Here is a 23,418-nt window from a genome sequence, read left to right on the forward strand (position 1 = left end):
AAGGGTTAAGAAGCACCTTGAAACCTAAGCATCAATGTCATCACCAGACAGAAAATACCCCAACCACCTCCCCACCTATGTACAACCTTCTTGGGGCCCCAGCCTCAAAGAAAAAGGGTTGGAAAGAAGAATGAGCACAGAATAGAGATTTCCCTTTTATACATATTGCAACAAGTTCTCCATAAAACATTCATTGGAAATAAATTATAAAGTCCTCTTGCCACCACCTCCAAACATAAAAAGGAGCCTGCACCCAGGCCCCAGCCAGGCCACTCAAGGCCATGATTGTCCATGGAACAAAGTTAAGGATTGAGGGGCCCGAAGCCTGAGATGGGAAGGCCAGAGCCCTCCTCTGAAGTATCCAACAGGAAAGGCGAGGTGACAGCATGGGCCTGGGAGATGGCAGCCAACTCCTTGAGAAACTCGGGGAAAATGACTGCACAGTAGACGGCATTCTTGACTCGCAGAGCCTCACCTTGATGTTCAGCGGCCCCACCCCGGGGGGGCAGAACTGGAGTTGAAGCCCCAGGGGAGCCCCCACCTAGGCCAAGGCCCGTGCTGTCTCTCCCAGGCTGAAGAACCAACTGTGCCACCTGCCGGGCCCTGGTTGGACTGTGTGCGTGTCGCAGGAGCAACTCCCCCAAGGATGGCCTCCGGCTCTTCACTGGGAATAAACAGGGGTATCATGAGGGTGCTGGGGTCAGGAGAACGCCCTTGGTCTGGGGGAGATTTCCCCACCCACTGGGTTCCTGGACTTCTCGATGCTAACACCAAAACGCTGCCTGCCCAGCTTCTTCCCCCTATCCAGCCTCACCACCCACCCAGCCATCATCCTCAGTCTTCTCAGTTAACACTCCAGCCACTTCCTTCCCCGCCAAGACCCCTTCCTTCTCTGTGGCCCCTCACCCTGCGGGATTCTCTTAGTACTCCTCCCCAGTCACTACCCTCCCAAGCTATTTCTCCCCAGTCCTTACTTCATGCTTTCCGTCACCCTCCTGAACTAGAGTTAGCCACTTCCACCTTCCCTCCGTCTATCTCTAACACCTGACCCACATCCTGTGCTCCTTCAGTACCTGCATGGACTATATATTCAATCATAGTTTAAGGACTTTATCACTTCTCTCCCACTCTGGTACTCCAAGGTCTACTCTCCTATGCCACCACTTCCCACTGGTCACCTTCCCACTGGTTGTGGCCAGACAACTTAATGTCAGCTTAAACTCAAGCGAATCATTTAAAATATTGCCCTTCCTCCTCTAATTTGCTGCCTGGATTCCTGGCTCTGGATCTGTGTCCAACATCTATAACCCAGACTCCAGGGATCTGGTCAGCAGCTCATATTATGCTTCCCATTCTCTACCTCTAAGTACTACTACAGAGAGGTGCTTGGCATCTATTTGGCACTCAGAACCCTTCACAACCAGGCTCACTATGCCTCCTCCAACCTCTTCTCAAAACTCTGTACACCCACCATCCTTTTGCATACATACCTCTCTGCTCTTCCTGAAACCCTCCAGGCTCTTCCATGCTTCTACAGTCCCCTCTGCCTTAATTCTGCTCACCCCACCATTTTTACCCTTGGCTTAATTTCACTAGCCCCCCCTCTCTGGCAAACCTTCTCTGATTTTCCCTCCAATGACTTCCCATGTTACTACCCTTATCACATCACATTGTAGTAACTTGTTCACAGGCCTTCTACCTCATACACTAGTCTGTGAGCTTAAGCCTCTATCTTAAGAGCATAGCCTCCATCTTATTTATATTTGGATTGCTGGGTCCTCCACAGTGAACACAGTAAGGGACTGTGGAAGCAAGAACAGTCATAGTACTGGACCCGAGGAAATCATGCTGAGGAACCTGAGCTGAGTCTTCAGAGCTGTATCGTAACTCTCCTGGTATGCTCATCCCAGTCCCTATACTTTTCTCCCTAAGCCCCCATAGTATTCCTGCCCACTTGTTCTCAGCATCTTATTTGCCTCCTACTTCGATTAGCAAATAAAGGATGACTTCAATTCCCTAACCTTCCTCTCCACACTGCATTGGTACTTATTTCCTCATCTGCCTCAAAGGGTTTTGGGGGAAAAACCCACCTTGTTCAAAGCTAATCCTTTCCTGGTGCTCTGGGTCGCATGACTTCCACCACTTTTGGGATCTTGTTCCCTCGGTTATGATATTCCTCTACTCTCTCTAGACTATCAGCTTTTTGAAAGCAGAGATCTTGTCTTGTACCTCCCTGAGTTCTCTATACCAAAGACAGTGCCTACCACATTGGCAAGTGCTCAGATACTTGCTGACAAAAGATCGAGATCTAGAACTGCATGGCCATATTTAATTCTTCCTTCTTCTTTTACCCTACAACCACTCGCCAAATCCTGCCAATACTTCCTTGCTATTTTCACCTTAACAGATCCTTCTGTTCTGTGTCTACTGTTCTAATTCAAGCTTTAAAGGTCAATCTGCATTACTACAGGAGCCTCCTGACTGTTTTCCTGACTCCATTTTCTCCTAGCTCCAACTCACCTAGTAAGTGAACTAACATACTTATCTCTCCACTCTCAAATCTAAGTTGTTCCAATGGTTTCTCACTGACTAAAAGATCACAACTTCTACCCAGCACAACGTATACTCTGAGAAACTTCTGCTCTGGCCAGCCTTACTACCAACTGTCTTACCACTTTCTAACTCTCCTGCTACAACTAAATAGTTCATGCTGTCCCCTGAACAAAAGGATAAAGCCATTCCACTCCTTTGACTATCTAATTCCTACCCATCTCTCAAGGCCCATGTCAAATGCCACATCTTTTACCAAGCTGTGACAATATCTCAACATAGAGTGTACTCTGTGCCCTTGCCTACCTCCAACTCCTAGAGCAGTTTTTGCTGGAACTGCTGATTTGGCTCTTAAGTGCACAAAAGTATGTTTTATCTTCTAACCAGAAGCTTAAAGACAAGCATCCAGACTCATTTTTCCCAGTTCCCAACACAAAGCCTCAACTTTAATAACAGCTCAATTAACCTGGGCTAATGAGCTGCCTGTGGAGGGTGGGAAAAGGGGTGGTGGAGTATACCTCACCTAGGGGATCAGAGCGGCGGGAGGTAGGTCCTGCCGCAGGGCCCTCAGCCCAGTCCAACTTGCTACGGGCGATGAGGTACTTCTTGGCTTTGGATAGCAGTGCTGGGAAGTCCTCCTGGGAGGCGGCAAAGCTCTCGATCTTATTCTTCACAGAGCCCAGCACCTATGAAGCACAACTTCATGACATGCCTGAGCGGCTCTAAACTGACAAAGTCCTTTCTAGTCCCACTGGGCCTGTTCCCAGCCCCCCTCAGGGCCACTCCAGCTGCGGGCCTGGCCCACCATGGAGCCTGGACGCACCCATGCATGCATGCATCGCACACCTGCAGCAGGGACTTGACACTGGGCTGGAAGACCATGTTGGTGTTGAGCAGGAAAGAGCGGAGCAGGGGCTGGGGGTGACAGGCCAGCTGGGCCACCAGCCCCGTCAGCAGGAAGTTGACATAGACGGAGTTCTGCAGCATATTCTCAAGTTTGGCAAAGAGCACAGCCATGAAGGGGCCTGAGGGGTGGGCACAAGGATACAAGACCTGAACACAATGCACATAGCACATATTCCTCCCAAGAACAAGAGATCCCCCCCACTAGATGAGAATCATTTCTATGTTAGTCTCTGGATATGTTTAAATATCCTGTGACCATCTATTCTGGAGGAGATAAAATGGCAAACACCACATGGGCCCACAAGGGTCCAGATGCCAGCTCTAAACTCGCTCGTGCTGAAGAGCCAGACAATAGGCTCTGGAGTCACACAGACCTGGCTTCAATTTTCAGCTTTACTAATTTATCAGATGGATTAAAACTCTCCAAGCATAGTTTCCTACTTGGTAAAATAAGAAAACATACCCACCTCAAAAGGTTATTAAGAGGATCCAGAGATACTCTTATAAAGCATTTAGCCCAAAATCTAGCAAATTCTAAGTATTCCATAATAACTGTAAGCTACATAGCTAAAATATTCCTCAGCTTTTTAAAAATCTTCGCTCAAAAGGCACAAGAGAAGAAAGAACAAGAAAGTTATTAGGACCAAAAGAAGAATCAGGCTACACACAAGAGAGAGGGAAACACTAGACCTGCATCAGAAAGACAGCAAGAAGGAAACACAGCAAAGGCAAAGGTGGCTACATGGGCCGCACTAAAGCTGGGGAGGAATCTGGGGAGGAATCTTGGGAGGACCAAAAAAGAAATCAGCTCTGTTCAGAAGCAGGGAACCAAGAAGGTGGAAGAGAATCTGTAGAACAAAGAGAAAACTGATTCAGGGCAGGCTCTCTGGTGGGAAAGAAGGTAACAGAAGTAATCAGAATGAGCTACTGGATAATCTGGCCTCACCTGAGCCAGATCAGCAGCATGAGGATGCTAGAACCACCACAGTATGTCTGATCAAGGACTGATGGGGGAAAGTAGTATACCTGAGAGCACACTATGCAATGAGAAGAACAACAAAGGGAAAGAGACAGTGAATCCTGAGAAAGATCCTAGAACATTCTCCACTTCAGATACACATGACTAGCCTGAGCTCCAAAACAACTCTAGCTTAACAGGGTCCTAAGTTCCCCACAACTTTGTCCTGTTCCTCTCATTTCCTGGGGCTTCCTTGCAAGAGAAAATTTTAAAAACTCCAATGAATTTACAGAGAAAAAGCACAGAGTTTCAATTAATGCAAAGAATGTGGTAACACCTGCATACCACCTTCTAGTGGTGCTGAGTTGGAAGGAGCAAAGCCTACATAAATGGAAAGACGCATTTTCTGTAGTCTGCAAGGAGTTGTTGTCATGATCAAAACAGAAGCCCTGAATGCTGTGCCAGCAGACTGGCAGCATATCCCAGGCTCAGTTAGGATAAGTACTAATCAAGGCATGATTCACCTGACTACAAACCACCAGAAGATGGGTGGTTGCCCTGGTCAACTTGTAACTGCTATGCACCCGAGATGATAATCCTGTTCAAAGTTACCATGTGTTGAGTTCTCCCAATGTACCAGCATCACAGTAAGTGATTTACATGCACCAATGACACAGATGGGACACTAACTCAAGGTAAGTCTCGTCCAAAGGACTACACTGCTTCCCAGAGGAGGGTTTTCTTTGTTTCTTTTTCTCCAGCACAGAATGTGGAGTAAAGGTGAGAGGCAGATGAGGGCTGGGCTGGGTAAAGCTTGCTCTCAAACAAAAACAAGTAGCCCAACGACTTAAGTCAGGTCTAGCTCCAGGGTCTTCCGGGGAGACCAGGCAGCTCAAGGCCATGCTTTGTCTTTGCTGTCAAATGGTGTATCTGCCTCACTCTGTCTGCCTCATCCCTTACTACTGACTGTAAATCTTTAAGAACATTTTACTAGGCTGTCATGGCACAAGGATGGGGAACAGGAGAAACTGAGTCCTTCTCTGAAGCAGCTGGAGAAAGGAAGCCAGGGCTGAGAAGGGGAAGAATACCAGAACTGACCCTGGGCCACACAAGAGCTGACAGGAGGCCCAGCACCCAGACGGACATACTGGTGGAAACAGCCTGGTTTACAGGTGCCTCATATGCAGGACATCACGTGTGTCTTCCACATGGTTCAGGTATACTGCTGCGATTCACCAGGCAACACCAAACACAGAATATCCTGATCACAAATCCCAAAATGCCCAGACTGGGTAAAAGGAACAACATGCATATAGGACAGACATATAAGGCTCAGACATAAGTCAATACTCAAACCAGCACAAGCATGGAAGACACAGAGACACAAGTATGACATGGTATGTATCTGGATGGGACCCAAGCAAAATGGTAAGGAGCGAGGCAAGTACACAGAAATGACATAGCCAAGAAGTCTCAGAAATCAGCACAAACATGTTGAGAACATGCAAAGACTACACAAAAGAGAAGGCCTAGGCTGAATAGCTTACCAGTGAAAGGCTGGCTTGGCAGCTGGTTGAGAGTCCTCAAAGGGCTGCTGAGGAAGGGGCCAGGAGGCTCAGGGGGACAAGTGAAACTCTCAAAGGCCTCCTCCTCCTCAAGAGGTAGCGGAGGCTCAAGTGGGGGCTCTGAGCTAGCCCCACCATTGCTCAATGCCACCTCCAGCTCACGGAGCTCCTGCCCAAAGCCCTCTAGTCCTGCCATGCCCTCAGAGACACCCTCTAGCAGTTCCCCAGCTCCCCCCTGTGGCACCCGACGAACCTTCTTGGCCCCTTCAGGCCACAGTCCTGGCACCCCATTGAGCTGAAGAGGGGGCAGGTGGCCGGGGCCCTCCCCTGCACCCCCAGGAAGCCCCCCACCCCCCAGCTCTTCCTCCTCCCCATCTCCCACATCGTCCCTGTCCTCCTCAGTTAACAGGCTGCGTTTCTTAGTCCGGGAGCCAACAGGACTGGGCTCAGGAAGGGGCCGCTCGCCATCATAGGGGGCAGACCAGGTACGGCAGGCTCGGACACAGCGGTCCACACCACGACGCGCCTCACGCAGATACTCCAGGTAATTGTCTTCCAGCTCACCAGGCTCCTCCACAGGGCTGGGCCGTCGGCCAGGGCTGGAGGCTGGGGATGCAGCAAGCCCTGGTGAGCGAGGGGCTGGGGTTGGAGACTCAGAGCCACCCAGGCTCTGCTGTCGCAGGAAGAGGGCCAGACGAGATGGCGTGGATGGCCGGGGCACTGTCACCACAGAAGAAGAATCAACACTGGGGCTTCCAGGGCCTGTAAAGTGGAAAAAACGTTGAGAGATCAAAGAGACAGAGGTCCAGGAAGAGGGATAAGACACCTGGGGAGACTGAGAGAGAAAGCAATGGAGCAGCTAAAACATGGGACCATTTCAGACAGCTGACTCCCCAGCCTCCAAATAAAGCTTTTTGTCATCCGCAATGCCCCCTCATCACCACCAACACCAAAGAAACAATGGAAACAGGAAAAGTACAGGACTGGAATGAAGAAGACAAGCAGCTTTACTCAGAAGCTACAATTCCTTTGATGGAGTAAAAAGCCAGCTTGCAAGACCCCTCATCAACCTCCCAAGAGATTGAGTGCCACTCATGGCCACCTCCCTCCTCCCACCCTAACCCCACCTTCTTGCTAGGCTCCCCCAGAACCCAGGCCATACCCGTGGTGTCCTCCCTTCTCCCTGCCTCTCTGGTAGGCCCACCTCGTGCCCACGAGGCATGCTCTGGACGGGGTGGGCTGGGGGCATGGTGCCGACAACAACGTGGGATTAGGGAGAGAAACTTGTCCGCTGCTCGTCCATATAGGTCCACATCGCGCACAGCTGGCTTCTGGCTCAGCATCACATGGTTACAAGGGACAAGATACCTGGACATGACAGCAGAAAAGGGACACAGAATAGATCAGGAAGGAAGGACAGGACTTGGGAAAACATCAGGCCAATGGAGCTACATGGCTAAGCCAGGCTCCAAGAGAAAACTCATTAACAACCCCAGCACTGCCCATGGCCCCAGCAATGCACAAGCCCTGAGGGCCCTGGGGAGTTCCAGACCAGCCATCCCTCAGCCCTGCCCCAACAGGTACCTGAGAACCAGCTGCAGCAGGACATCCTCACAGCTGAGGTTCAGGAGGGTCCTGAATAGACTCAGAGAGACCATGCAGAGCTGGGGGGGTGGGGGAAGAGGGAGGGAGTCACCGTAAGAGCTCACTACCCTCCATTTACCCAATGGGAACCACCCCACCCCACAGCCTCAGGCCCAACCAACCACTCCCAGAGAACAGTGCACAAGGTCTGGCACATAACAGTTATTCAAGTATTAAATAAATTATCACACAACCTTTGTAGGAAAGACTTTACTATTAACAGACAGGACTGAACCATGTGTCAGGTTCAGTGTATTTCTACAAACCATACAGATGTCAACAGACTGGCTATACGTACTCATTAGCAGAGATTCCAGCAATACTTAAATGGAATGAATACCATAAAAAGAGACCCTAGGAAATACTGAGATGAGTAAGTGACAGACTAAGTGAATGTCCTCTGCAGAGAGGGCAACAGCACAGGAAGGGTATAGGCCTACCAACAAAGAGCCAGAGGGGATCTGCTGCGTCCCAGCTGGGAAGTGGGTGGAGCTGTGAATGGGGCACTGTGTCACCTGCCAACATCAGTCTCTCTCAGGAGGTAGGATAAAGAAAAGCTGACAGGAAAAGGAAAAACTAGGTGTGTCCAGAATAAGGAAAACCTTTTGTTTTAGAAAAGTAAAAAGGGTGGTGGTCTCTGGCTGGGCAGAGAGAACACACATAGGTAGGCTCTCCCCACTCCTCTGCATCTCCACAAGCACCTTCTCTGTACTTCCCTTATGGCAAGTGCACCCTGGGCCCCCCGAAGGCAACTACCAGAGCTTAGTTTAGAATACTACCTGCACAGTATAGGTGCTCATCATTTGCTAATTGACTGTGGGAGAATCAAAAGCCAACCACAGTGGGGAATCCATGGACACCATTTTGGACGGCGTGGATGTTCAGGAGGTTTATTCTAAATGGCCATTTTAACTAGCAATGCAAACACTCAGACTTCCTCAAAAGTTGTGTGGCAGGTGGAAAAATAGCCCCCCAAAGATGTCCAGTTCCTAATCTCCCAAATCTGCAAATATTTTACCTTGTGGGGCAAAAGATACTTTGAAGGTACAATTAAGGTTAGGTTACAGAATTTGAGAGAGGGAGAGTATCCTGGATTATCCAGGTAAGCCCAATCAGATCACAAGTACTTAAAAGCAGAGAACTTTTTCCAGCTGGGTCAAAAACAAGAAGGAAGACTGATGTGAAGCATGAGAGGGACTCAATACACGATGTATGGCTTTGGAGATGGAAGGGACCATAAGCCAAGGAATCCGATTGGCCTCTAGGAGCTGGGAAGAATCCTCAACTTACGGCCAGCAAGAAAACGGCAATCTCAGTCCTATGAAACAACCCACCAACAATCCTAATGATCAAGGAAACACAGCCACTCCTAGGGCTTCCAGAAAGGAGCTCCACTGACATTTTGACTTCAGTCTGGTGGGATCCATGTCAGACATATGACATAAAGAACTGTAGTTAATAAATTTTTGTTTTAAGGTAGTACACTTGTAGTAATTTATTATGACAGCTATAGGAAACTAATACAGATTGTCAGGCACTGGTTAGCCAGCATGATTCACTTTAAGCAAAAAGCCAGGCAAAAGAAATTCAAAATTAAGCCTAAAACAGCCAAAGAATGGAAAGGAAAGTGACTACACGTCCAATACAGGCATCCTGAAATTAGAGATCTGGTACCTCCAAGAACCAGGAATCAGGAAGAAATAGCCCAAGAACATGGTGTGTGAGACCAAAGGACCAAATACAAGACTAACAGAAATAAATGCTAAAAAATAATGAGGGAGAATCAAAGAAGATTAAGACAAAAGCAAGATGGATAGCACACAACACAGGAAAAAAATCAACCTCAAGAAGGAAATCAACTGTCCCAAAACATGAACAGGACAGTCCATGAGGCAAAGAGATAAAAGACCATGGTCTTACCTGGGCATAGTGAGAAAAAAACTCCTTTGGTATCTTTTTTAAATTAAAGCCTTGACATCTATTCCCTACTTGTTTTTAGCAATAGTTCTTAATCCAAGGCATGTATCATAATTACTTTTTGGAACATTATAAAAATACACATGTTCTGGACCTACGCCCAAAGATTATAATACAAGAGATCTACAGCAGAGCCTAGAATCTGTCATAGTTGTCATCATTTTCAAATTCTGAAGTATACACCTGATTCAGAACACTGGTCTAATCAGAGTCAGCCTGTAATATCTCATCATACCCTAACTTAGTTATACAGAAACCTCTCCTATAGAAAACATAGCTATCCAACATAGTGGATCTCTGGCAGCTTGCTGCACTGATGGAGTGACTGCATTGAGGTATGGGTGGGGACATGATAATATGGGTAAATGTAGTAACATTGTTTTTTCATGTAAAACCTTCATAAGAGTGTATATCAATCATACCTTAATAAAAAAAAATTTTTTAATAAAATAATAAAATTAAAAATCTCAAAAAAAAAAAAAGAAAACAGCTATCCAGAAACCTTACCTACCTGGAAGCCAACTACCAAGTACCTCAATTACCTAGAAAGTTTTCTAGAACCCTTAGTGATCCAAGAAATTCGATTTTAAACACAAGGACCCAGGGACCTTCAATTATTTGTAATAGAAGGAGGAAACAAAAATGGTTCCAGAACCAAACTAAATGCCATAAAGTCCATGGATAAACTAATGCTTTAGTCCCCTAGAAAAACTTCAGATCTTTATTACTTGGAAACTATTTACTCCTATGGTATTTACATTTCTATTGGTTAAAGTCCAAACTTCTTACTATGGTATACAAGGCCATGCATGATCTGAACCCTGCCCATTCTCTACTCTGATTTCCCTCCTACCCGCTCCTTGCTCACTATGCCTCCAGCCACAGTGGTCCTTCTTTCCTCAACTACATTAAGTTAGGCCCCATTTGATGTCCTTGGCAGTTGCTCCCTCTCCCTACAATGTTCTTCCACTTGTTCTTCAATAGACTTAACTCCCTCATAATCTTTAGGTCTCGGCTCAATGTCACCACCTCAGTTTTTTTTTTGACCACCCAATTATTTTCTAAGCATGCTGTTTGGTTTTCTCATAGCAATGACCAAATTTTCAATTATTTTATTAACATGTTTGCTTGTTTACCTCCTCTCTAAAGGAAGCTCCATGAATTCAGCAACCATGTCTACCTCATTTACCATTAGGTTCTCAGTACCAGAGAACAGTACAGCACATAGTAAACACTGAGTAAAAATGTTCAGAACAAAGATATGTAAGTAGGTGGGTGGGTGGGTGGATGGATGGGTGCCCCAGGTCACAGCAGTTCAAATGCAGCAAATCCAAGAGGGAGAAAAGGCAAGCATACCAGCAGCCACTGGGTCACCTATCAAAGCAGACACGAAACTGCAACAAGTGATCTAGTGTCTCCCACACAGGCCACAGAGCAATACACAACTGCAGAGAACCTCAGGCCAATGTTACATTACCAGTAGAGCACAATGGCAAAACCTACAGTCATGAAGAACAGCCCAAGTCAGCCGGAGAAGGTAACTGTGCTCTAGATTCATATATTACAAAAGCAGAGGAGTAGATTAAAATACTAAAATCTGTAACCAAAATGGTTAGAAGTTTAATATTAGAAAGTAAATGCCACCTAAGTTTGAAATGACTGCTGAAGACAAAGACCAAAAAGGACAGGAAACCCTCCCAGAACAGAGGTCAGAGAGAGAAGACAGCTCACCCTGGTAAGCCAAGATAGAGGTAAGGGTCATACCCGGGAGTTGCTGCCAATACGGGCAACAAGGGTGTCAAGGATGGTGTGGGTGTCATGCCGGTGCAACAGCAGGAATCGCAGAAAAGTTCGGAGCAGGGCAGGCTCTGATATACTCCGTAGGAAAAGTTCCAGATAGGCAGTACTGGCAATCATCTCCTCCACAGAGGTCTAGAATAAAGGAAGGGGCAGTATTTAGGGCTTCCCTGCACATACGATGAGTCATTTTCTCTTAATTCCAAGGAGGAACCAGGAGCAGACAAGGAAAAAGGGAAGAGTACCCAGACCACCACTGGTCCTAGCAGTGAGGTTACCACCCCTCAGCCTGATCCCCTAATCTGCCTTGCCATCCATGACTCTCACCTTGTGCAGGGCAGGGCCCATGACAGGAACCAGAAATCCATTATGGATATAATCAACTAGTTGCTTCTGCACCAGAGGGTGAGCCACCTGTAGGGATGCAAGAGAGAGGAAGGAGGGTTCTGAGGGGGACCACTGTATGGAAGGGAGTAGAATGAATGGTACCATACCAGTAGGGCCCCCACCCCCAAAATGACAAAAGAGCAGAAGTCCAGGGAATGCACCCCCTTTGACCAGACCTCCTGCGAACCCCAGTCCCACCTGAATGACTGCATTGCAGAACTCAAGGGAACTCATGAAGAGTGCAAGGGCTGGCACTCCCAGCCAGTCCTCCCGTCGCAGGCAGTGCCAATCATCCCCTGGAACCTCAATCTTTCGAGGCAGCGAGGAGTACAGGGCACTCAACCCTGTGGCCAGCACCTGAGGGTCATCCCCAAGGATAGGTTACAAAGGCTCAGACAATACAGAAAAGGGGTACAGGGGAGCTATTAACCCAGAATTTTGATGGGAGTAGGGGAAAGAGGTATTACCAGAGCAGAAAGTTAGTTATTCAATGTGCCAGAACATCACCTGGGACACTGACCCATGAAAAGCCTTAGTACCTGCCGTACCCACCTGAGCCCATCTTTATCCCCACCCTAACTCCAGGCTTTCAAACCCAGGGGCCTACTTCCTGAAGGACAGGGTGCTGGTATACAGCCCATCCATATCTCCTTGATGGCAAGGTGCTACCCAGTATCTACACACCATACCCTACCCTACCCCCACCCCAGGAGGTGCTGACCGGACAGAAGTAAGAGTGATCTGCGATGTAGCGGCCCACAGTGGGGCTCCCAGCTGACAGAGCCATGAGCAAGAGTAGGGCATCACGGGCCTGCTGGCCCAGGGTGCCCTCTCGATGGACAAAGGGGACAAGGCGAGAAAAGAGGAGAAGACGGGGGGCAGCTCCAGGCTCAGGAGGTGGCTGCAGGAAGAGCTCGAGCAATGAAGGCTCCCGGGCCAGGCACACACACAGCTGGCTGAGAAGTAGCACCAGGCCTTCATCCAGTGCTGGGCTACTGGGCACAGGGCGGCCACAGGCATCCAGCAAGGTCAGCAGAGCCTCACGAACCGGACCATGCCTCAACAGCGGCTGGCGAGCTTCACTCACTAGCATCTCAAATAGTTTCAGTTGCTCAGCCCGCCGTTCCTCAACCCCATCCCCAAAGTCATCCCACTGAAGCTGCCATGCCAACAAACGGGTTAGCAGATCCTCGCGCAGTGCAAACTCCAGCAGGGGCCCAGGGGCTGTGGGGGCTGAGGGGACTGCACGATCCTCTGCCAGAAGTGTCAGCATCTGATAAGTGTGGTTGCACACAGCACTGAGATCATCTGCACCCCCAGGAGCTGCCCGAGGGCCTTGCCGCTCCAGGATTCGCACCACCTCGGGAGAAACGACAGAAGATAGAAGGAATCTAAGATGACAAGGTAACTAAATGGGATGGTGAGAGAACACAAAGGCAAGGAGCAGGCAATCAGTAGACTAGGCCCTTTGGCTTATAGACTCCTACCTGCGACCAGTGATTCTTGAAGACCATGAGGCAGGTCTCAGGATCAGCCATGACAGGGGTCTGCAGACTAGCCCCTTGAGGTACACGGTGCCCAGGGCCTCGGGAGGCCAGTCTGCTTAGCCAATTCATCCTCTCCATGAGGCAGGCTGGGCCCGGCCAGCAGCCAGAGGACTACACTCTGAGAACTTGCCAACTGGAGGCTTTCTCCACTTGTGTCTCTAGTCTGCTTCATCCAGTCTGTAGGAGCCAGTAGTTGGCCATGGAGCCAGAGGATATACACCAGGCTGGAGTGGCGAGCCCAGAGATCACTGCCCAGTCCAGACCTGCAAACCTAATTCAAAGAGTGAGAGTGGAAGAGATTAACAGAAGTTTGCCTCTCTCCACTCCCCAGCAGGAAGAACTCAGAACCACCACTCCACTGAAAACTCCACACACATGCACACACAGTCAGCATCTTAGACTTAACATGTCTAAAACAGCACTCATTTTTACCACCAAACCCATTATTCCCCCCAGCCTTCTCCATCTCAATGATACCAACATTCACCTACATGCTCAGGCCAAAAACCTGAACATTATCCTTCTTTCTTCTTGTTCTTACTTCCAATATTCAGTTCATCAGCAAACACTACCATCTATACCCTCAAGACATGCCTCACCATTGCAGTAGCTTCCAATCAGTCTCCGTGCTTCCAGTCTTGCCCCGAGAGTCTATTCTCCACACAGCAACTACAGTGATGTTTTTTAAACCTAAATTATATTACATCTCTCCTCTGCTGAACACCCTCCAGTGATTTCCTAGCACACTAGTAATAGCCCAAATCCCTTACCTTGGCCTCTAAGGCACTATATAATCTAATCGGTAGAACCTACTGGCAGCCTCCTCCTCACTCATTGTTTACTCAAGGCCTGCTTTCTTGACTACTTTCTGTTCCCTCTGCCTGCAGTACTTTCTCCGCATCTTCACATTGCTTGCATCACTCAGTTATTTTCAAATGCTATCTCCTCTAGAGGCCTGACTTAATTCTATCTAAACAGCACATCTTCCCACCTTCACTCACTAGCTTCCTGATCCTTTGTTCTTAGCAGTTTTCACTCTCCAAAAATATTTATTTGCTTTTCATTTGTCTATCTTCCCCACTAGAACATAAACTCATTAAGGGCAGAGTTTGTCTGTTTTGTTAACTGTTGTATCCTCAATACACAGAACAGTGCCTAGGGACTCAATAAATACTTGTTAAATGTACAAATGCTTAAGTGAATGAATGAATGAATGAACGAACGAATGAACGAACAAACAAACAAATAAACATACAATCAAGAAACCCAGTCTTGATCTGACTCCAGCCCTCTGTGATTGATGAGGAAGAAATTTTTTTCTATCTTTCACAGGTCCCTCCCTAGAAGCCCACTCAGTAGGATGGGCAAAGAGACCCCTAACTGGCTGAATACTTAGGTGGAAATCCAGAGCCAACCAAAAGGGCAGAACAATTTTCATTCCATCAAGGGACACATGGATACACTACCATACACACACTCCCACATATCCCACTCCTGTCAGATATACCCAGCACTCATTCCTGGGGAGAATGACATAACAGCCTCACTAGGAAGAGGGAATAAGTACGAAAATAGCCATTGGCCTAGGCTGCGGCTCAGTTCTTTCTCCATCACACCTCCCACCCTCTCAGCAGTATTGTCTCTCACTAGAGTAAAAACTTCAGAGGAAAGGTGTGGTTCAGTTGTCCTTCCTCTTCATATTCAACAAGGGTTGAGGGAACCCAGAAACCTGGCAACAGCTCCACGCTTTGCACTTGGGTTATATTAACCACCATCCTCTTCCACCCAGATACTCTTTCTCACCATTACCTGCTCAAAACAAAAGGAAGAAGGTAACAACCATGCTGAAGGAAACCTTCTGCAGAACAGGAGGCAGTCTTACAAAGGATGGGGCCAGTCCTTAACAGCAGGTTGGGCTCACTCGTTTCATTGCTCAATCCATACTGACAAAGTACTGGCCACTCTGCTAATTAAGCAGTGGAAATACAAAGATGGATAAAAGCAGTTGGGGAAAAGCAAAAACAAAAACTCCAATGAATACCATAAACAGAGGTATTTACAAAAGTGTCACAGGGACAAGGAAGGAAAGCAACTACTGCCTGGGAGACTGTAAGAGGGGACAGCTGACTTCAGTTTTTAACAATGAGATACTGGCCACTAAGAGAGCAGAGAGAAAACAGTATCAAAAACAGTACACACAAAGATACGGCACTATGAAAGAGCACAAGAAACTTGAAGCACAGACTATTGCTGTGGTTTAATGACAGCCTACTTAGAGAAGACAGATAGGATATTGAGTTGAAGGGTAAATGAGGGTGAAGTTTATAAATATCACTGAATATCATGCTAAGGAATTTGGGTTATATCTATTGACACCCTAGAGACAAAGGAGATTTTTAAACAAGGAAATAACAAGACAAAATCTTCCTTTAAAAATATGTCAGATAGCAGTATAAGGTGGAGCAGTGAGAGACAGATGGCAGTGGACAATTTATAAGAACAGGTTTCAATAGCCCATTAAAGAAAAAAAAGGATGGTATGAACTAATGTGCTAAGAGCAGGATTAAGAGAGATAAATCTAAGATTCATCTGTATCTTAGCATATCTTAATGTGATACTGAAAGTATTTACACCCATAATATCTCTGCCAATAATAGCAAGATCCTTGACAAAAAAAGAAATCATTCATTCTTCTTTGAAATCCCAGTGCCACTCAAAAATGCTTGTGGAGCTGAATGCTGAATTAAAAATAATCGTAATAGCTAACATATACTGAACACACTTACTATGAGCAGGCTTTGTTCTAAGCACATGTAGTGGCTCATTTAAACCTCACAAAAACCCAAGATGGACTATTATTTCCATTTGTTACATGAGAAAATCAAAGCCTAGAAAAGTTAAATAAATTGTCAAAGTGAGCCAGCTAGCAAGTGGCAAGACTGGGATGCAAATGCAGATAATCTGCCTCCAGATTTAACTTAACCATGAAAGAGAAGCAACAAGACCTGACAAATGAATGGAGGATAAGAGAAGACCCCAATTTGATGTATAGGAGACACAGAAAAAGATAATGCCACGAACAGACTAGGAACACATAACAAAGGGAACCATGTTTTAGAAGAGAAGAAGAGGATAGTTGTGAACATGTGAAGCTTTGCGATACCTACAGGATATCCATCATGTCCAGAAAGCAAGTATAGTTGACCCTTGAACGACACTGGCTTGAACTGTGTGGGTCCACTTAACATGTGAATTTTTTTTCAGTAACTACTTATTGGAAAATTTTTTGGATATCTGCAACAATTTGAAAAACCATTTTCTTTTCTCTAGCTTACTCTAAGAATACAGTATATAATGCATATAAGATATAAAATACGTTTCAATCAACTATTAATGTTATCAGTAAGGTTTCCAGTCAAGAGTAGGCTACTAGCAGTTAAGTCTTTGGAGAGTCAAAAGTTATTTTATATAGACTTCCAACTGCAAGGGGTTGGCATTCCTAATCCCCACATTATTCAAGGGTCAACTATAGGAATATTATAATTGAGCTCAAGAGTGAAATCAAGACTAGAGATATAAATCCAGGAGTCACCAGCTGATAGGTGGTAGGTGAGCCTATGGAAGGAGATGGAATCACCCAAAGATATCAGCAGACCATGAAAGGACAAAGAGTGACACCCTGGGGAACACCAGGATTCAGGAAAGCAGAGGACAAAGAGTCTGTGAAGACTGTGAAGGTATCCAGAAATAGAAGGAGAACTCCAAGAGATAATGATAATCTAGAAATCAAGGAAAGGAAGTTTCAAGAAACTGAAAGTTGCCTGTAATGTATAGTCTACAGAGAAATTAAGTAGGATAAGAATTGAAAATGGTCAATCGGTTTTAGCAAATTTTAGACAAACTTAGGAAAGTAAGTAGTTAAAGAATGACTAGGAGTCAGCGAAGTATAACTGCAAATTCAGGAAATTTAGTTACATGGAGGATGAAAATAGGATAATAGCTTAAAGAAGCTGGGATGGGAGTGGGGGATCAAGAGAGAGTTTTTATTGCTTGCTTTTGTTTTATTCAGGATGGGGAGCCTCAAGGTGTTTGTCAAGTGAGGAAAAGAAATAGCAAGGAAGTAACAGATTATGTATAAATAAGAGGGGGATGACAGAAAAATCAGGTACAGGATTAATCTGTGAAAAAATATACCACTTTCTCTGAGAAAGGAGGAAAACAGTAATAGATAAAGGATGGGTGCCACTTCAGGGAAATCTGAAATCTGAAACAGGGAAGCTAACATCTTCTCCCAGCATCAACCCACCCAACCCTCCCAACCCTCCATCACCAGAGAGTCATGGTGGGGAGAAGCAAAAGGGCGAGAAGGTAGTGAGAGCCACAGAATGGATGCCCAGTCTTTCCAACATGGTTTCCTAAAAGCCATCAAACACAGTCACTCAAACTAGTAGCTATTGGCAGAAGCAGTACACTGGAAAAGGTAAGTACCTAAGGTCTTACCAGGTACCTACGGTCCCAAACAGGCATGTGCCGGGGAAGGCAAAGCCAACAGCTGAGAATGCTGGAAGGCAGCCTCCCCTGTTACTAGCCCTCTCACTGTTATTAGCCCATGGGGTACTGAATTACCCCCTGTTAGTTACCTTAAATTCTACCCAAACCTTTGTAAATAAATATTCCCTTTATTAAATGCATTAAATTCTTCACACACCTGATTTGTACCATCTGCTACCTGCAAGGATCCTAAGTGAAACAACAGTATTACTGGTTACAGGTGGCTTTCTCAATCATCCCATTTGAGGACTGAAAACAAAGGGCCCAAAGTCACATAACAGCAGCACAAAGCAGTAGGTAAAGCATGAGCTCCTCAGTCCCTCAAACAAAGGTGGGAATCTCAGTCCACTATTTTCCAGCCATGTGACCTCAAAGAAATCACTTCACATATCAGAGCCTCAGGTTCTTCATCTATGAATTCCTAAGGAAATAAGTATTGCTACTGTTCCCAGAATTAAATAGGTTAACTTATGTAGCACTCCAGGCATAAAGCAGGTGCCCAGTAAATGATGTTTACCTTTCCACCTTCCCTCTCCAGGTCCTGTTTGATCAAGTTACCCTAATCTCTGACTGAGAAGAGAGAGCTAACCTGATCTCACACAACCCTCATTTCCACCTCACACTCATACCCTGCTAAGTTGAAGAAAGGCCAAGCATCCAGTCTCAGCAAAGTAAGGCCTTAATACGTCGAAAACATTTCAAAGATTAAAAAACAGCTCCCACCTTGCAACACAACTGGGGTGCCCACTTCTGCTCCACTGCTTGAACAACAAATGGTGCTGCTGCTCAGAGACCCCAAGGCAACTGGCCTCCAGGACCTTTCTTCACCTCCCCACTATTCATCTCTTTTCAAAAACCTCAAAGAGAAGGAACAGGCTGAATTCAATCGCAGAATGCAAAAAGCCAACACAACCTGGGCCCTCTTTGCATACCACGAAAACATAAAAAGAAGGACCTAGGTTGGTATTCCCATCCCCTACCTACCTAAGACTTCTCACTCTCTGTTAACCCTGCAAAGTTCAGAACAAGAAAAAGAAGAGAGTGGAATCACCATCCTATTACCATGCCCTTTCTTCCCACTGCATCTGGAAAAAAGCAGACAGCTCTTCCCAGATTTACCTTCAGACTCAGCCACAGGGTGAAAACAGGAAGCAGAAGCTGATCTTTCAGGCCCACAAGAGGACAACGTCAGGCACTCACCTTAAGGCCCAATACACAGCCCTACAAGCACACTCAGGAAGGGTGTCCCACCAACCTCAGAACAGCAGGCAGAGAGCAGGAAGTGGCTCAGACTCACTGTGAACCTTTGCCCTGGGAGAGGCAAAAAAGGGAGGGGGCTGGAAGCAGGGATACACCTGAAACACCTACAGCAGACAGAGAGAAATCAAAATGACCTTCCAAGAACAGGCCAGTAAAGTCCTGGGGTGTCTCTCTCTTCCTAGGGAAGATGATTGATTGCTGACATAAGCATGGATGGAATGAAATACTGAAAGAGGAAGATCTGATTAAAACCTCATAGGAAAACAAAAGGGGGGGGGAGGACCCACCTCATGGGAGCCTATCAATCTAGAGCTCTGCTTACACATATCCTCCTGCTTGACTATCCCTCAGCCTCTATGCATAAGACAAATGGGTTATCAGTGTATGGTCCCAACTCACTCCCTCCCCTCTCCCCAGGACCACCTCTACTTCTAGCAAGGACTCTCCTCCCCTGACGCCAGCAGAGCCCTTGTAATTCACAATATGAACTCCAATCACACAGTAACTTCCTTTTATAACAGCAAATTCCCATGTCATACGTGGTTATCTATACCCCTCCTGGGTGAAGATGACAAAGAAGATATCAAAGAGGAGGTAAACTGAACTAGATCCTAAAGGATAAGCAAAGTTCACTGGGCAGAGAAGAAAAGGCATTCCTGGTAAGAGCAGCAGCTATTAAAAAGATTCCAAGGCTCAAAAAAGTAACATATTTGTTTGGGAACTGTGAACAATTTATTCAAGCTAGAGCACAGACTGGGGAGTGGCAGGAGATGAGGCTGGAGAGGTGAGCTGAGGCCAAATGGTGCCATACTAAACCATTTGGATGTTGTCCTAACAACACAAAGAGCCAAAAGTTTTTAAGCAGAGGAGTTCAATGATCAAATTTGTATTTTTGGAATGATCATTCTAGGGATTGACTAGAAAAGAACAAGTTTAAAGGCAGGAGACTGTTGGTGGTGGCGGAAATCCAGATAAGACATGAGGAAGTAAACTAAAGCTTTAACAGTGAAGACATAGCAGTGGAGATGATGAGAAGAGAGATATTTTAGAAGGAAATGTATTAAGATTTTAGTGACTGATTAAATACCGAAGGTGAAGGGGCAGAAAGAATGTAAGATGACACTTAGGTCCTGCCTGGATGGCAATACAGCATATGGTACAAAAGCCAGCTTTCAGAGCAAAGACTACAAATTCCCTCTTGGGCATGTTAAGTTTTGTGCTCTCTGTGGAGATACACAGTAGATCACTGAATATACATGACTGGAGTACAGGGAGAGACTGAGACTAGATAGAGAAGCATCACCTCATTATGATGGATTTTTATAGTTCACATTCTCTAAATTGAAATTATCTTTTCATGTATCTGTTTCTCCCAACCAGACTGAGAATTCCTGAGACCTCAGAGGGCCATGTCTGATTTATCTTGGTATCTCACAAAACGTGAGCATCACAAGGGCAAACTATATGCTGAAGATGTATTTCCTGAATGAATAAGTAAATAAATATATGAATGAATGGATTTGTTCTCCCAGCACTTTAGCATAGTGCCTGGCACATAGCAGACATGGGATAAATGGTAGCACACAGCACCCCAAACATGTGTCTATCTCTACAGCATCATCCTCATATTTCATCTTTTCAGATATACCACTCAGCTGTATCTGTCCTAAGTCAAATTCCTTATACTTAATGCACTACTATTTCAACAAAGAGTTCAGTGCAGCAAACAATAAGCTTATCAAACCTAGTGCTTTCTCCAAAACAAGCAAGATTTTGGACAGTCCCTAAGAACCCTCTGATAACTTGACTTAATTGTATCACTGTCACAATGTGATCCAGCTATTATGTATACCTGTCCCTATGTCACCACCACAATATTAAACAGAGCTCTCATCCCTATGTCACCCTCAAAGTCTCTTTAATTCCTCCTGGAAATAAAATTATTACAAATCACAAAAAATGCTTTTTGCCAGTATGATGTCCTCTCTGTCACCACAACCCTTCCTACAGACCATGTGACATTTAGTCCACACCATCTTCACTCTTCATTACAAACCTTCTTTCCCCAAGTCACGCTCACTCTCAAGAGACCAAATTTGGGGTATAGCTTTGCCACTTTATAACTATGTGACCTCTGGTTTCTGAATTTGATTCCTCATCTATAAACCAACAATGCCTTCCCTTACCTAGTTCACAAAGTATCTACGTAAATCCAGTAAAATCTTGAGATTGCATGAATGCTGTTCAGGTGTCAGAAGTTATATAGAATTGCTGTATAAACACAGGCTTCCTCAAAATAATAGCCACACCATCATCACTCTAAATTTCACAAACCAATTTTTGTAGAAACAATTTTTAAAGAATTAAAAAACAGGTTTGTTACTTTTTATTTTGGCAAATAAGACCGTTTCTTAAAAACCCACTGCCAATTGTCACCATTATTTCATCAGCGAAAGAGCACTTTAACAGCAAAAGAATAGGAATGATAATCAGAATAAATTTATCTTTATAAAAAACTTATGTTTCATATGTTGTCTTTCTCTCCTTCCACAAGGGATGGATGAAAACTATCATGAACTGTTACCAACTTCAGCCTAGTGTTTAGAAATCACTGCTCTAAACCCTGTTGTAATACATGTAGGTTCTGTAGGGTTCTGACCTTCTGGGCAGGTTGCCAAGGGTCCCACCAGCATGAAAACCTGCTTGACCTCCAGAGAGAAGTAATGAAAACATACCATGGGACAGAATATGTGGTTCTGAGGCTGAGACTCTGGAACAGATGGGGACTTGGATTGCCCCGAATTCTCAGAGAATAGTCTGGAAGGGAAAGGCCTAATGCTTCCTGAGGTTGCAGGTCTCTAGGCTAGTGGAAGACTGTCAGTAGAGAGGAAAATTTAGTGGTGTGAAGGTGACCATTATCACTGAGTGCCAACACAGCTCTCTAGGACTTCCAAATTTTTCATGTGGCAGAGAGAAGGGGCCCTGTAAAATGCTCATAAAGTGAACCCAATAACATGTCATTGCAAAGAAATGAGTTGCAAGAGGACAAGAAAAAACTTTTGGGGCTGGTATAAATGTTCAGTTTCTTGAGAGTGGTGATGTTTCACAGGTGTTCACTTACAGCAAATCAAAACTCATCAAACATGTATGTTTTGAATGTGAGCAGTTATGCACATAAATTAACCTCCATAGTTTTGGGCTTTTTGTTTGTTCTTTTTAACTGTAAGAAAATGACAAAAACTATCCTCTTTGGGAGCCTAAATATAGTGTTTTATGTAAGGAACCACGTGACTTCCATGCAAGAAGAATTAGTAACTGAAATTAGTTAGTCCAATATGGATGCCAACCATCAGGGGCCCACAGCTCAGCATAGGTGAGGAGCAGCAGCGGTGGAAAGTTACCCAGAAGATGTAGAGAACACATACTAATAGTCAAAAATCCTCCATGCCCTCGGGACCATCTTCAAGTTGGCTGTCCCAGGGAGGAACTTGAGGGAACAGGGTTAAGGTGATCACTCTGTTGAAGACTAAGCCTCAAAACCGATCTTCATTATCACTGTTACTATCGCTCTGCGACGCCTTTTTGTCCTCCAAAATATGTAGAGCCAGGTGCACGACACTTCCCTCAAGCTCTCCTACTCAATCTAAAACTACTGCTCTCACTAGGCAGGACAGTCCATGGAAGGAGGCTCCAGAACCAACCTCTCGGCCTTATCCAAGCCTCACAACCACATTTCTTCCTCCCACCCCCCGTCCTCAGCTCCCTCACCACTTCCCCACCGGCCTGCACGCTCCCGCCTTCGCCCTTCCCCCTCCCCCTGGTCCCAGGGCTGTCCCTCACCCCTGCCCACAGGTGACCGAGCCCCTCAGTAAACCTTGTTCACAGGTGCCTTCCCTTTGGTCCCTCAGAAGGCACCCCGACCCCTCACACAGCCCAGCTGCTGGCTTACCCGTTCATCCCGAGGCTCTCACCCTGCTCCCCTACCTTGGACACTCACGCCCGGCCCCTCATCACATGCCAGCTCCTCACCTGTCCACTCAAAATCAGTTCAGTCACCAAACCCGGTGCCGTCACTCCCCAGCCCCTCAGCCCCAGCCCTCCGGCCCAAACTGACTGCTCACTCACAGAACCCGACCCTGACCAGGCCGATCGCAGCGGCGACGCTAGGTGAGTTCAGGCCTCCGCCATCACTCCTCAGGCGCACCAGCCGCGCCCCGCCCCGCGCCACACGCAACCCGCGCCCCCGCGCACCACACGTAACCGCCCAGCGACGCGC

The 23,418-nt window shown here is 46.2% G+C and overlaps 1 protein-coding gene across 6 annotated transcripts; it reads right to left on the bottom strand.

Annotated features, from left to right (window-relative positions):
• Positions 1-142: 142 nt before the first annotated feature.
• On the bottom strand, positions 143-23,366 carry FHIP1B (FHF complex subunit HOOK interacting protein 1B). 6 transcript variants are annotated; one of them, XM_036927037.2, is made up of 12 exons: positions 23,257-23,366; positions 13,272-13,602; positions 12,506-13,144; positions 11,983-12,141; positions 11,725-11,811; positions 11,365-11,532; positions 7,564-7,643; positions 7,142-7,347; positions 5,962-6,741; positions 3,397-3,575; positions 3,074-3,236; positions 143-664 (listed from the first exon to the last, which is right to left on the bottom strand). In XM_036927037.2, the coding sequence occupies exons 2-12, from the start codon at positions 13,407-13,409 to the stop codon at positions 303-305; spliced, it is 2,961 nt and encodes a 986-aa protein (XP_036782932.2). In that variant the 5' UTR covers positions 13,410-13,602; positions 23,257-23,366; the 3' UTR covers positions 143-302. The 6 variants fall into 6 exon arrangements, 5 of the variants coding, with proteins under 5 accessions (XP_036782932.2, XP_036782933.2, XP_057363266.1 ...); XM_036927038.2 differs by having other exon boundaries at positions 23,268-23,364; XM_057507283.1 differs by lacking the exon at positions 23,257-23,366 and adding an exon at positions 13,819-14,443 and having other exon boundaries at positions 6,544-6,741.
• Positions 23,367-23,418: the final 52 nt, after the last annotated feature.

The sequence above is a fragment of the Manis pentadactyla genome, chromosome 9 (genome assembly GCF_030020395.1).
Source record: "Manis pentadactyla isolate mManPen7 chromosome 9, mManPen7.hap1, whole genome shotgun sequence".
Lineage (NCBI taxonomy): Eukaryota > Metazoa > Chordata > Mammalia > Pholidota > Manidae > Manis > Manis pentadactyla.

Excerpts from the sequence above, each read along its gene's own strand:
- FHIP1B (XM_036927037.2), bottom strand. The coding sequence starts at position 13,409 with ATGGAGAGGATGAATTGGCTAAGCAGACTGGCCTCCCGAGGCCCTGGG. Across the intron at positions 12,142-12,505 it reads ATCACTCTTACTTCTGTCCG|GTGCTGGCCACAGGGTTGAG; the intron begins GTCAGCACCTCC and ends GATGACCCTCAG. Across the intron at positions 3,576-5,961 it reads GCCAAGCCAGCCTTTCACTG|GCCCCTTCATGGCTGTGCTC; the intron begins GTAAGCTATTCA and ends CCCACCCCTCAG.